We start from the raw sequence: 14939 nt of genomic DNA, 5'->3' as shown, positions 1-14939 counted from the left end.
ATCTAAGATACAATCATCAGATATCAAACTTTTTTAATTTTATACGAGGTATGTAAAAAATATAAATTTTTCTTAAGAGTTAATTGCCTTTATTATTCACAATATTTTAATTAGAAGGATGTAATTGAAAACTTAAACAAACTTTTTAATTCCAAGCAACTTTTCTTAATATCAATTTTCGATATTGTGAAATGTAAAGGTACTTTACTATTGAGTGAAATTCATATTTTTTGACATACCTCGTATAACATTAATTAAATTTGATATTTGGTGATTGCATCTTAGATTATATACGATGCAGAATATTTTATAAAGAATAACTTTTTTTCGTAAAACTGATAATAAAAAAGTTATTAATAGGTTCCAAGTTAGGCAGACATACTGTATAAGAGCTAAAAAAAATTTTTAGAAGAAAAAGAGCTTATTATTAAATGTGTTTTAGGTAAGTTTTACAGAAAAAAGTGTTGATCACTTTGTATAAACATTTTTTTAACTGGTAGTTTTCGGTTTTTGTATTACATTTTTGTTATCTTTCTTAATTTTCTTAAAAATAAATAGTTTATTTAATTTCTAAAGTAAAATAATTCAGTGCATTTTAAAGATTATATCCTAAGCTTTAAAAAAGCATTTATAAAACTGTTATAGATCTGTTCAAACTTGAGTAATACCGTCTTAAAATGGTGGTAATTCTATAAAACTACGAAGATTTCAAAAATTACAATTTTTGAGACGTCATATCATTTGAGATAAATTTTTGAGATTTTTTTTGAATAAAACATCATTTAGTAAGATGCTTGAACGGTAAGTTGTGCAAAATTGAGAGTTTTATAAGAAAAATCGCATTAGTTAAACATTTTTAAATAATTTTTAAACAAAATTCATGTAAGGCTAACTTTCCGCCTACACCGTACTTATGCCGATACATTTTATTTCTTTCTATTTTAGCCATAAGATAGCTTAATTATTCTTCTTTCATGTTCAATTTGTAAAATTTTATTTGATCAATTAGTAAAATTACGTTACATTAAAATACGTTAGTTTACAGTGCGCCAATGTTTGTGAGAAGGGTGACTTAACTTTAGCGTTATAGTTAAAAAATTATAGAAGATACAGATTTAATTTTAGAAAATTCTTTATATAAGGTCTTTTTTGTAAAATTTTCTGAATTTTTCAATGGTCAAGTCAGTTTTTTTCTAAAATTTATATTTTCGGAGTGATTTAAAAAACATCTAATCTCGTAGTTCATTTGTTTAATAAAAAATGAAGCACCCACTTCTCGAGTAGAACTTTTTGATATGTTGTTAAGGAAATATTTTTTAATGAAATTACAAAAAGTTCTATCTTGTTTGATTTTTTCCGAAGTGAAATTCTATATGCACTCCCCTAATTATAGAAAAGTGTAATAAAATTATTAAACAATAATTCTTTTCAAATACAAATTTTATTTGTTTAATTACACTTTAACTTAATTATAATTATCTTGTACAAAAGTAGCAGTTGTAGCTCTTCTTTTATCATAGTTTTCACCCAAGTGCCAATCAAACCTTTGATTTAAGTATATACATAGTTTTCTGTACATATTTTTAATTTCTCCTTGAACCTAAAATTTAAGAAAATTAAATACAAAATCTAATATTTATGATTGAATACTAAATCTCTCTCTTAAAGGTATCTATAGTTACGCTCGCTACGCAATGATCCCGTCCTAACATCAAAGCTAGCTCTTTATCTAGATGACTCGACTAATATGGAGTTTCTCAAAAATAACGGCGGAGTTCGATGACCTACTAATAGAAAATTCAGCGGGTTCCCAATACTGGTGCCGAACATTCTATCGAAATTTGGGAGCCAATCAGCAGCATATACAGTCAAACCCGCTTATTGGAATAGCCTTCGTGCCAATCAAAAGTATTCTTATAACCGGGATATTCTAATAACCGATCATTACTGGCTAGTAAAAACGTTTGGGGATCTCAAATTTATATTCCTTTAACCGGGATATTCCTTTAAGAGGTATTCTAATAAGCGGGTTCGACTGTATAAATGTTTTATCAATAGGCTACTACAGTCAGTCCGCTATAACTTTTCCCATGCGTCACGATTCATTTTCAAATAAATTAAGTCAAAACATAAAGTGAAACGAACGTCGATTGTGTATATATATATATATATATATATATATATATATATATATATATATAAAAGAGACCAGAAGGGAAGTCTTTGCTGACAATGTTAGAAAACAAGGTTGTATTATTGGGGAATTCAGCAAATTTTATGTGAAAAGAAAACACTTTTTACTTGATCCAAGCTTTCGTAAACTTTAATTAATTGTTTACATCATCAGGGTATACTGCAATAAAAAACGATGGTAGTTTTTTTGGAATAGGACCTTATAAATAAATATACTTACAGTAAGTTGTGGTTGTTCACAAAAAGGTGTTGTAAAAAGTTAATAAAATTCATAAAGTATATTGTATACTGTATACTATATACTACACACATCGGCGTACGTTTCACTTTCTGTTTTGACTTAATTTGTTTGAAAATGAATCGTAACGCATGTGAAAAGTTATAGCGGACGAACAATATATAACTTTGTATTGTTAAATAATAAATATATATATTATATATTACTGTGTTTTTAGTTTTACTGTAGATAAATTAAAATAGTGTTAAAATAAAGATTGAATAAATAAAACCAGTGCAATATAAAGAATGATCAATACATCTAATGTATGTATTAGGCAAAACTTACACCTCATAGAAGATTAAAATCATCTCGCAGAGATAAATCACACCACATAATCAGAAATCAGACTATGTTATAGTAAATAAGAAATTTAAAAATAATATCACAACAGAATAAGGAAATGTCCTAGTACAGATATTGATTCAGACCACAATTCTCCTATAGCTGACATCAAAATCAAGCTCAAAATTTTTTCAAAAAGTCCCAAAAACACAAAAAGATATAACAGATGATAACAAAAAACAAATAGAAGAAGATTTAAATACCCAGCTATTAGTAGAATAATATATGAAAACGGTTGTGTAATATAATATATGAAAAATGTTTAAAGATAATATTTCACAAATAATAGAAAAATAGCAAAAAAAATCAAAGACAAAAAAACCAATGGATGTTCAACGAAATTGACCATTAAGTAGAGAAGACAACACAGAAATGACAGATAGGAATATAATGAAAAAAAAAAAATAGAAATTAATAAAACAAAAGATAAAGATCGCGGAAGTAAAGTGGTTAGAGGAGAAATGCATTGAAATGTAAGAGTTGAATACTAACACGACATAGTTTCATAAGTTCAAAAAAGCAAAAAAGTAATTGGCATATATCATGAGAAAACTTCTCATACAATTGAAGAGGACAGGGAAAATAATGATAAGAAATAACTTATCATTTCAACTGAAAACTCACTTCGTACATAATTTGATGTAAAAAATATTATCCTTACCTCTTTATTAGCATAACAGAAGATAATGGATACTACAATCCCTTGAAGCCCTTCCATTGTATACCGAACGTATTCATATACATCTTCTGCTGTGCAGGATTTGTCATATACGATTTTATTAGCCGTGAGAATGATATGAAGTCCAAACAATGGAATGAGAAATATCGTGGCTCTAAACGCTGCCCTGAAATGACAAGTATTATGTGAACTTATAGAATTATATGTAATTTATCAGTAATATGAGGTTATACTTTTGCTGAAGTGCCACCTGACGTGCCACCAGTGGCGTGCTGGAACTTTTCAAGCGGCCCGGTGATTTTATAGAAAAGCGGCCTCCCATCCTCATTTTACCTTCTATTGTCAGGATGTTTTATTCGGTACAAAAAAAAAACAAAAATATAAATTATTTTTTAATCAAACATAAAACTTTGAATTCAATGATTTTTTTCTTAATTTGCTATATTTTTTCATTTAAGAATAATAAATCTTACAAATAATAATTGACATGTATGACAATATTGTATGCAGTAAGGCAGAAACCATAATTTCCTAAATAAATATAATATGAATTTGATGTAATTAGGGTACAAGTAAAATAAAATTGAGAATTTTTCAATTACGTATTAAGTTGCATTTTAGTAAATCAATTATACAAGAGAGTACAAATACAAGTACAATGAAAATACTTTAATTTAATAATATTTAAAATGTTAATAGAACGCAATAATCTAAATATTCTTTTGCAATTATTTTATAAAATAATTACTTAACTCTCGATCAATAATTTCCGCATTAAAATAGATTTTTGAGCAAATTCGTCGATTATTTCATCATTTTTAAGCTCATACAAAGCTTCTTTTTCTATAGCCATTAGCATAAAAGTGATCTTGTGTTAAAGTACTTCTTAACCGATTTTTTATGTATTTCAATGTTGAAAAGCTTTTTTCGCAAGATACTTAGGTCACTGAAAGAGTTAATAAATGCTTTATATTATACTATTTAAATTTGGATAAGCACACTGATATAAGTTGTACTTATACAAAACAGCGTAACAGCAAGCTATACAATCTTTACACTTTTTAGTACTACACGGAGGTGAGGTTTTCACATCAACATTGTCATTTGTTATTTCGTGTTCATTATCACTTTAGATTAATAATATCATCCTTCATATTTTCTGTAGGCTGAACATATTCATCATTAACACCATCTTCTATAATCTCAGTATTTTGCAAAATCCTATTTTTAATACAATCCATTTATCAGCAAAATCCATGAGTTCTTCTCTAATTGCAGTCGCAGATATGGTAGGATAACACTTTTTTAATTTTTCAGTAAATGATTTAAATGCCATCAAAGGTATACCATTATTTATTGTATCAAAATTTCTAGGATGTAGAGTGCTTATATCATCATAAAACGATTTGATTTGTCTCTATCAAATCGTTTTTAGATACTTTCAATAATTCGGTCAAAAATGAGCAAGACGTTTTTCCATTTTTTAATTCTGCACAGTACATACATGTTTGAAGGAAACTGGAAAACCATAAATATACTTGTATGTATGAAAATAAATAATTTTTATTAATATTATTAGCAAAATTAACATCCGATTAGAAATCAAAAAAATATTTTTTGTTACATCTAAAAATTTTTGTGAAAACCTATTTGACCGGCCTCAAGAGGCCGCGGCCTCTCGGTGATTGCACCGATTCATTTATATGGCCAGCACGCCACTGCGTGCCACTAGTGACAATTCTCCTGTCATTTCACACACGGCTGAGACTCATGAAAAATTTCGTAAGAGCTATAAACAAAAATGGTAATTACGTTCAGTATCTTAAAACTTTTTCCCGAATCACTGAACGGGAACTCCAATAAATCAATGAAAAGGAAGAAAACTACAAAATAACTTTATCATAGTGAGATAGAACTATTCATAATTTCTTCATAGATTTCCGACAAGCGTACGATAGCATTAAAAGGGATCTGATTTGGAATGCAATGGCAGAACTTTCAGTTCCAAAACAACTTATCCAGATTGTTAAGATATGCATACATGGCTATAGATCCAGAGTACGGATAGGTAACAAACTCTCAACTCTTCAAGCAGTGGCCTGAAACAAGGAGATGCGCTGTTACCTCCTCTCCTAATGCGCCACCAGTTACTACTACCATACATGGATGACATTGATATTGTGGGAATCACAGTCACCAATGTGAAGGAGACTTTCAATAAATTGGAGGTAGAGGTAAAGAAAACTGGTTTAAGAGTAAATAAAGAGAAAACCAAATACATGTGCATCAACAGACAAAAGGGACGAGAGATAATAGGGCAAAATGTTACGATAGACCCATACAACTTTGAAAGAGTGAAGAGTTTTAAATACCTCGGAGCAAAAATCACTGCAGATAACGATATCACGGAAGAGATTAAAGGGAGAATTCAGGCAGCAAACAGATGTTTGTATATGTATAGCCTCTATAATACTATTAAATGTAAGAGCCTAATACGGGCATCAATGATCCCGAAAATATTGGTCATAAATTATACCATAGATTCTGGGGTCAAAAATATGTTGATTGAACCTAACTTACTTAAGTACAAATGTGCACATAAAAAAAGTTATAGCCCTTTAAATTTACAAAATGAAAATCAATTTTTTCCAATATTTCGAAAACGATTAGAGATTTTATATTGAAAATAGGCGTGTGGCATTTTTAAAGCAGTTACATCCTAACAAAAAATTATAGTGAAATTTGTGCACCCCATAAAAATTTTATGGGGTTTTGTTCCCTTAAACCCCCCCAAACTTTTGTTTGCGTTCCAATTAAATTATTATTGTGGTACCAATAGTTAGACACAATACTTTTAAAACTTTTTTGCCTCTTAGTCTTTTTTCGATAAACCAGTTTTTATCGAGATGCAGCTTCTTTTTTAATATGTTTACATAAAAATTGTATGGGGGTTTCATTCCTTTAAACCCCCAAATGTTTGTGTACGTTCCAATTAAACTTTTATTGCGGTACCATTAGTTAAACAGTGTTTTTAAAACTTTTTTGCCTCTTAGTATATTTTCATATTATAAAAATGTAAATTATAGATTTTTCATGTTATTACCATACCAGATCTCTATAATCGTACTTAACCATATACAAATAGGTGGTGGATTCGATAAATATTCAAAATATCTCGATAAAACCTGGTTTTTCGAGAAAATATTAAGAGGCAAAAATGTTTTAAAAACACCGTGTTAACTAATAATACTTTAACAATAATTTAATACGAACATACACAAAAGTTTAGGGGGGTTTAAGGGAACAAAACCCCCATAAAATGTTTATGGTGTGTACAAATTTAACTATAATTTTTGTTAAGATGTTCCTGCCATAAGAATGCCACACGTCTATTTTCAATAAAAAATCTCTAATAGTTTTCGAAATATTGAAAAAAATTGATTTTCATTTTGTAACTTCAAAGGGCTATAACTTTTTTTATGTGCACATTAGTACTAAGGTAAGTTAGGTTCAATCAACATATTTTTGACCCCAAAACCTGTGGTATAATTTATGACCAATCTTTTCGGGACACCCTGTATAAAACAGTGATTAGACCCTTGCTCATGTATGGATGTGAGACGTGGATTCTGAACAAAGCAATTGAAAGGAAACTTAAATGTTTTGAGAGAAAAATCCTCAGAAGAATCTTTAGACCTTACGACGACCCTAATAGCAACCAATACCGAATGAAAACAAATGCTGAGGTCACGGAGATGTATAGGGCGAGTGACATAGTCCAAGAAATTAAATCTCAGCATCTAATATGGGCTGGACATGTCCATAGACTCCCTAATAACCGCCTTTCCAAGTTAATCTGGGAGGAAGCACCCACAGGAAGAATGTCCTTAGGATGGAGAGATAATATATGGTCAGATTTAAGAACAATGAGGCTACCCATTGACCCAACTGTCATGGACGACCGTTCGCGATGGAAGCGAGTTGTGTAATCAGCCAAGACCCACCTTGGGTTGTAGTGCTACCAGAAGAAAAAGAAGACAGTGAGATATATTTACATACTTACATCGTCTGTTCGGTAGTAGTTCCATGCTTTATCTTAAGTACCATCACTCTTATAATATCACCCAATAAAACAGTATTAATAAACAAGATAGCTATTCTGTAACCATCCATTATCCATTGCAAGTTGTTAGAAGATAACCAACACAATTTTGCGTTGATGGAAGCCATTGATGCTGCCCAGGCTGTGCTAAATGTGAAAGTCAAAGCTGAAAATCAGACAGTGGTAAAGAAACTAAGTAAAGTAATAAAAATAATACAACATTTTGGCATGGTATAATAAATCGACATAAAAATTATTGGTATATATTTTGAAATAAAACCGTAATCCCTGTCGAACTCTGCTGCATTTATAGTCATCTATTCATAGTTCATTCCTCTTTTACTGCAAGCAAAGAAAGTACAGTGTTTACAGTAACAATATAAAAGTCCTTAAATCTGTAGAAAATTCATTAATATGTATAAAAGTCTAAACAAAATTAAAACAGAGCAAGGGCTATCTTATATAAAAGAACCTAACAATGGAGAAAATAGTAGACCTTCAGAAGTATAAGAAAAAAGTTGTTTAGGCAATACGTAAAGTATCCTTAACAATAGTAACCTATACTTATTGTACGGTTATAGAGTATATTCCCATAGGTAAGCTGGTTAAGAGTAGATAACGATTTTTCATATGTAATTTAAAGTATTATCTGCATAAATGGCACAAAGAATATTTGCTACGAGAGGTATATGGTTCAAAATGCATACAGTATCACGACTAATAAGTTATGTTCACATACATGTAGAGTACTTACAGTTTTATTCCTTGATGACGTGTCACATCAGAGCTCTGATTGAATTCCATAATCCATTTGGTTCATTTGTAAGGCACTCACTAATACGCTAAATAAATCATCGTCGATAATACTGAGCAGATTGAATTATCTGAGCGGTATAAAACGATAGCAAAAAAAGCCGGTAAAATGCGGCCTTTTTACGAATAGCGGGAGCGTCGATAGATTAGAGATGATTCTCGTTAGGAAGCTTTTGACGATCTGCCCCGGCGAGGGGTTCAAATGCGAGTCTCAACAATAACCTGGAGTTTCCAGAAAGGTTACATAAATACTACTTGAATTTTAAGTAATCAGTAGTACAGGGGCGTAACTAATTATTTTAGTGAGCCGTGTATAATATATTTATTGTACATATTGCCGGGGGCGACAGGCGAGAGAGATGGCCTATATCACCTCGAAGAGAGGGGATTGGCAAAGATGTGCACAACGATAAGAAATGTTTGAAGAAATTAGAGTTTATATACACAAGGGGTAACAACGATAAAATGGAGGAAAACGATAAGTTTTCCCCCTAGGGATAGATTTTAATCTTCCAGGGGAATCACAGCGATTTTCGTAATACCACGAAGAAAATCACCGTGAGTAGTGTGAATCTTGACAGTACGAACTAGACCATCCTTACCAGGCAATACATCTATTACCCTGGCAGTTGGCCATAAGAGTGGAGGAGTACCATCCTCCTTCAACAGAACCAAATCCCCGATCTTGACAGGGTCAGTAGGGTCGGTCCATTTATTTCTTTGCTGCAGGAGGCAAAGATAGTCTTTTTTCCACAATTTCCAAAATTGCTGTTGAATTTTACTAATACGCTGAAAAAGATTCAACCTATTTTCAGGTATCTCTGAAACACTTGGTTCAGGGGGCGCGGTTAAACTTCTTTGAACTAAGAAGTGAGCTGGAGATAGGAAAGCGAAGTCATTAGCGTCAGACGACATCCTAGTGATGGGTCTCGAATTTAGAATAGCCTCGATTTGGCATAATACTGTGTTAAACACTTCAAAGGTGAAGTGGGAATTTCCTATAATTCGATAGAGGTGATACTTCACACTCTTTATTCCTACCTCATGGAGGCCGAATTGATGGGGGTTGCGGGGAACACCCATCTTGAAAGTTATGGAGTTTTGAGTACAGAATTCCTTAATCTGTTCCGAATTATTTTGATTTAAGAAAAAATCATAGAATTCGCGCATTTCATTTTTTGCCCCATGGAAATTTGTGGCATTGTCGCTCCAAATAATACTGGGCGTGGATCTTCTGGCAATAAACCTTTTCAGAGTAAGAATATAGGCTTCTGCGCTTAATCCTGTGACGAGTTCGATATGAACACATTTAGTGCTCATGCAAATGAAATAGGCTACGTATGCTTTGTAAAGCGGTGCCTTCCTCAAATGTGAGGACTTAATTAAGAAGAACCCCCCATAGTCCACTGAGACGACTTGGAAGGGTCTAGTGGGGAGTACACGATCGGGATGCATATCTGCCATCTGTTGAACAGAATTGGGTGTCATGAATCGGAAACAGTTTACACACTTACGAATTAAGCGTTTAATCTGTCTTAATCCGTCAATTGGCCAGTACTTCATTTTGACATACGAAAGTACTGTTTGCGCGCCTGAATGTAATAACTTATGATGAGCTTGAGTCAAGATTAGTTCTACAACTCGACATTTAGAAGGAAGTAGAATGGGGTGTTTTTGATTATACGATATGGGGGCGTGTCGGAGACGTCCTCCCACACGAATCAGCCCATCATTATGTTGTAGGAAGGGGTTGAGTTTACGAATGGCTTTATTGGTCACGAGTTTAGCATTTTTCAATTCAAGAATCTCTTTTTTAAAGTAGATACTTTGGATATACCTGATGATCGCGTGATCAGCGATCTCCATTTCGGGTGGCGTCAATATATCCGTATCTCGTGGAGAGTTATTTATTTTCTTTTTAATATTACTGATGAATCTAAAAAGATAAGCGACAATTCTTTGAATTTTACGAAAAGAAGAAGATTTAGCGAATAGATTTTCAAAGGTGTCGTTGAGTTCGTGATTTGTTGCTATGTTTGAGACAACTAACTTCCTTAATTCAGGAAGATCATCCTGAAAATGAGGAATTTGATGAAGAGAAAAATCGATGGGATTGTCTCTAATAAAGCTAGGTCCGCATAACCAGTCTTCGGTGGTCTGGGGATTATCAAAGACATTTATCCCTCTGGAAGCGGGGTCAGCGATGTTTTCGTGACTTCTGACGAAATGGAAATCACAAGGAAAAGTTTCCAACAAGGAATTGACCTTTTGAATTCTGTTTTGTACAAAAATGTTCCAAATGTGTTTTTTAGAAAGTATCCAAGACAAGGCAATTGTAGAGTCAGCAAAGAGATGAGATGAAGATATACTCAAATTTTTCTTGAAGATGTGAAAAAGTCTATGAGCCAGAGTGACTCCCAACACTATTCCACAAAGTTCCAATTTGGGGATGGTGAGTTTATTTTTTAGCGGAGAAATTTTGTTTTTAGAAGCGATAAGCCGCGACGATACAGAAAAGTCTGAGTATGTCGCTTTGAGATACACACAAGTGCTGTATATTTTTTCCGATGCGTCGGTGAAAATAATTAATTGAACATCAACAACTTTCTTTTGTAAAAGTAAGCATCGAGGTACCTTGACCTCTTCTATAGTTTTGAATGTCGATAAGAGGTTTTGCCAATTTTTCATAATGATGGGTGAGTCAATGGGTTGATCCCAGTCCAATTTCTGGGACCATATTTCCTGTATCAAGAGCTTAGCGTTCACAAGGACAGGGGATAACCATCCTAGCGGGTCATACAAAGTAGCAATGTAGGAGAGAATAGTACGTTTAGTAACAACATTAGCCAATTTGAAGATAGGAGTTTTAAACGAAAAGTGGTCGCGTTCTGAATCCCAGAATATGCCTAAGACTTTATCAGATCCCGTGAAGTTAAGACTGACTTCAGAGACGGGATTTAAATTGTGTTGAGACAGAAATTCTGAAGAACTGCAGTTCCACTTGTGGAGGAGGAAACCATGGGTTTCTAGCAAAGAAGTTAATTGTTCGAAAAGACAACTTAATTCATGAAGACTGTCAGCACCGCTGATCAGGTCATCCATATAGATAGATTCTTGCAGAACACTAGTAGCAAGTTCGTGGGTATGTTTGTTGTTGTCAGCGATGTGCTTGATAACTCTTTGAGCGATAAATGGGCTACTTGGGAGCCCGAAGGGTAATCTTTGAAATTGATAGCACCGTAAAGGCTGCTGAATATTGTCCCTAAAGAGAAAATTTAACAGAAATGTTTCAGTGGGACAAATGGCGATTTGTAGGAACATAGCCTTGATGTCGCCTACTAGTGCGAATTTAAACTGACGAAACTTAGCGAGAATGTCAAAAAGTTCATGTTGGACGACATAACCTTTGTCTATGACGTCACTGAGGGAGATTCCCGTAGACGATTTATTGTTTGGATCGAAAACTATACGAGTGGAAGTAGTAGAGTTGGATTTGAAAACGGGAAAGTGAGGGAGAAAGTAATTAGGTTTACCTGAGTCATTTAGCATTTTTAACGGCACTTGAATTATTTGTCCGTTATTGAGATATTCCGATATAATGTCCTGATATTTTTCCAATAAATCAGGGTTGAGTTGAAAACGTTTCTCGAGACTGAGAAAACGTCTTTTTGCCGAGAGAAACGAATTTCCCATGTCTATATCTTCGATAGGGAGTTTGAGATTGAGTGTGGACTCATATCGTCCATTGGGGAGAACATTAACATGTTTTACAAAATTAATTTCAGCGGGGTGATCATTAATGAGATCGGTGTTCTGAGGAGCGGCTTCTTCCAGCTCCCAGAATTTTTGTAAATGATCGGATAGTTCCTCGTTGGACACTACCGGCTCATTTACGGCGGAAGGAGTGTTATGAGAACAACAAGTAACGAGAGAGTTTGAATAAAATTCCAAAGCCTTTTTAGTATTTTTCGACTTAAGAGCAAAGTCTGGAACTGACCCTGATATCGTGTACCCGAGTAGAGTGCGTTGAAGAACGGGAAGACCTTTTCCCAAACGAATTATTTCAGGTTGAATGATATCGTTATACAGGTCTGCACCGAGCAGGATACCAATTGGGGATGTTACATGGAACATCGGATCACCTAATGGTATCTCTGAGGGTATGTTTAGTTTGCTCGCCGAAATAGAAATTTGAGGAAGCGGATTTGTTATCTTTGGGAGTACAGAGCACGAGATGTCAAAAGGAACGTCGTTAGCGACAGCGAAAATTGTTGTATCTACAATAGATTGAGACGAGGATGAGGTGGAGTTAATTCCATTGATCCGTAATTTTCCATCTCTAGTGGTGAGTGACAGTTCCTTTACGAGGTCAGCACTAATAAATGAAACCTGTGAGGCCGAGTCTAAAAGTGCCTTTGCGAAGACCCTCTTGCCGCTAGGAGCGACAAGATAGACCTGGAGTGTGCTTAATAACACCAAATGATTATCAAGCGAGGCTGCAGATAGAGCCATTGAATGTGGAGTCGAATTTTGAAGATTAACTTCCGTTTCAGGAGCTCTAACATGTGAGGGCCCCTGTTGTGAATTACCCTGTGTATGGGAGTTATTTGAGATAGCGGTTTTATTATGATTATTTGAGTTGTGTTGGCCAACAGCCGCGGAAGGGTTACTATGACCCGTTTTGTCGAAATGGAGCAACGTGTGATGACGAGATTTACAAACTATGCAAGAGAATTTGGATTTACACTGATCGAGCATGTGAGACCCAAGACAATTAATACAAAATTTATTTTGTTTGACAAAACTAAAACGTTCTTTAGAATTCAACTGCTTGAACTGAGGACAAGAGTAGATCGAGTGAGAGTCGTTGCAATAGGAACATTTCTTAGGACCTAAGCGAGGCGAAAGGTTACTGGTAGAAGTGTCTGAGGCTAGGTGTAAAGAGTGTCTGGAAGTAGTAGTCGATTTTGGTTTTGATTGAGATTGAATATTCTCAAGATGAACAACGCGTGTCTCGATTTCCCCTAGAAAATGGACAAAATCAGGGGTAGCTTGGCTACCACCGGATTGGAACTCAAGAGCCCTAATGGTAGGTGCGTCGAGTTTCTGAGTAGCGATATGTATGAGAAGTAAATGCAAGAGATCTGAAGGGGGCCTATTCAAGTTCAATAGGGCCTTGAAATTATTTGACATGACCGTATGAAAATTTCTTAATTGTGAGTGATTTGCGTTTCCAGAAATAGGAGGCGCATCAAGAATTTGAGAGATGAGAGTTTTGATAAGCGATTTAGAGTTGGCGTACCTTTGTGTCAGGTTATCCCGGGCTATTTTGTAATTGTCACCTGTGAGTGGGATATGCTCGAGAAGCGTCAAAGGCTCGGAAGTTAGAAAACTTTTGAGGTAAATGAGTTTTTCCAGATCACTTAATGTAGTATCAGATCCTATTATTGTATCAAAGGTCTCAATGAATGAATTGTATTCAGTAACTAAGCCACTAAATGGTTTTAACTGAATACGAGGGAGGTTTACTGTTCGTTGCCTAGCCATAGACTGTGAGGTTAGAGAAGAATTAGGGTCAAATTGGAGGGAGGGGGTAGCAGTCACATTAGAACTTTCAATGACCTCTAACCTTTCTTCCAATAGAGAAATTGTATCCAAATATTTATCAAAAACCACAGAGGAATCAGTAGAGGGGGTAGGTTCCTCGGGGATCGTCTCCAGCACATTTTGAGCATCGCGGAAAAGTCCGTAAGAATGTTTGAGTTGTGAAATTATTTCACGAATTTTATATTTGTTTAGAGAATTAAGAGTTGTGGGAACCGAATCAGCCAACTTGGTTATATCAAGTTTTGCGGTGAGCCTCTGTCGGTTATATTTTGATCGGTCAGCCATGTTGCGAGAATGTGAGATTAGATAGATTATTTGCAAATGTCTAAACCTATAAATCGATGCGAAAATGAGAGAATATGTACAATATATTATATATTACACGTTTAATAGTGTGAGATTGGCTTAATAGTATCACCCTGTATGAGCGCAGATTAGTATATGAAATGCAAAACTATAAAATTTCAAAATATATGCAATTTTCCAAAATGGGTATTTTTCAGCAAGTGTGAGACACCCTTAACAAGTATTTAAATTAATTAAATTGAAGGAAAAAACAATTATTTATTTTCTATAGTTTTCTAGAAGTGTAAAATGAGCTTAAGCGAAGCTAAATGTAGCAAAAACTTACAATTTATGCAAGAAAACAAAATTATTTTTAATAATTTTTGTAACCTGTGAACCAGGCTTAATCGGATTCAAAATTATAAATTTAATTTAAATCAAAAGGTTGAACAAACAATGTTAAAATTATAACACCCGTACTATCAGCCAAGAAATGAGTACACTTTTTGTATACTATAAACAGAAAAATATATTTACGAAAATAAAATAATGTAATATATGCAAATATTTTTTCATACAAACAAAACGACTCCTTTATTTGAACAAAGCAAGTAGTTTCTGAAATTGCACGTGTAGAC

General features: G+C 33.8%; 1 protein-coding gene across 2 annotated transcripts in view; it reads right to left on the bottom strand.

The window, feature by feature from the left end:
- Nucleotides 1-1422: 1422 nt before the first annotated feature.
- The window catches only part of LOC114327066 (calcitonin gene-related peptide type 1 receptor), a 33663-nt gene continuing 20146 nt past the window's right edge, over nucleotides 1423-14939 (bottom strand). For both annotated transcript variants that reach the window (XM_028275572.2, XM_028275574.2), the window contains 3 exons: nucleotides 7558-7762; nucleotides 3477-3660; nucleotides 1423-1600 (listed from right to left, as the gene is read on the bottom strand). In XM_028275572.2, the coding sequence (XP_028131373.1) occupies nucleotides 1466-1600; nucleotides 3477-3660; nucleotides 7558-7762 (524 nt within the window). In that variant the 3' untranslated portion in view covers nucleotides 1423-1465. The remainder of the gene's footprint in view (nucleotides 1601-3476; nucleotides 3661-7557; nucleotides 7763-14939) is intronic.

Source organism: Diabrotica virgifera, chromosome 6 (assembly GCF_917563875.1).
Source record: "Diabrotica virgifera virgifera chromosome 6, PGI_DIABVI_V3a".
NCBI classification, from domain to species: domain Eukaryota; kingdom Metazoa; phylum Arthropoda; class Insecta; order Coleoptera; family Chrysomelidae; genus Diabrotica; species Diabrotica virgifera.
Note: the sequence above shows the minus strand (reverse complement) of the source record. Positions and strands in the feature narration are given on the sequence as shown.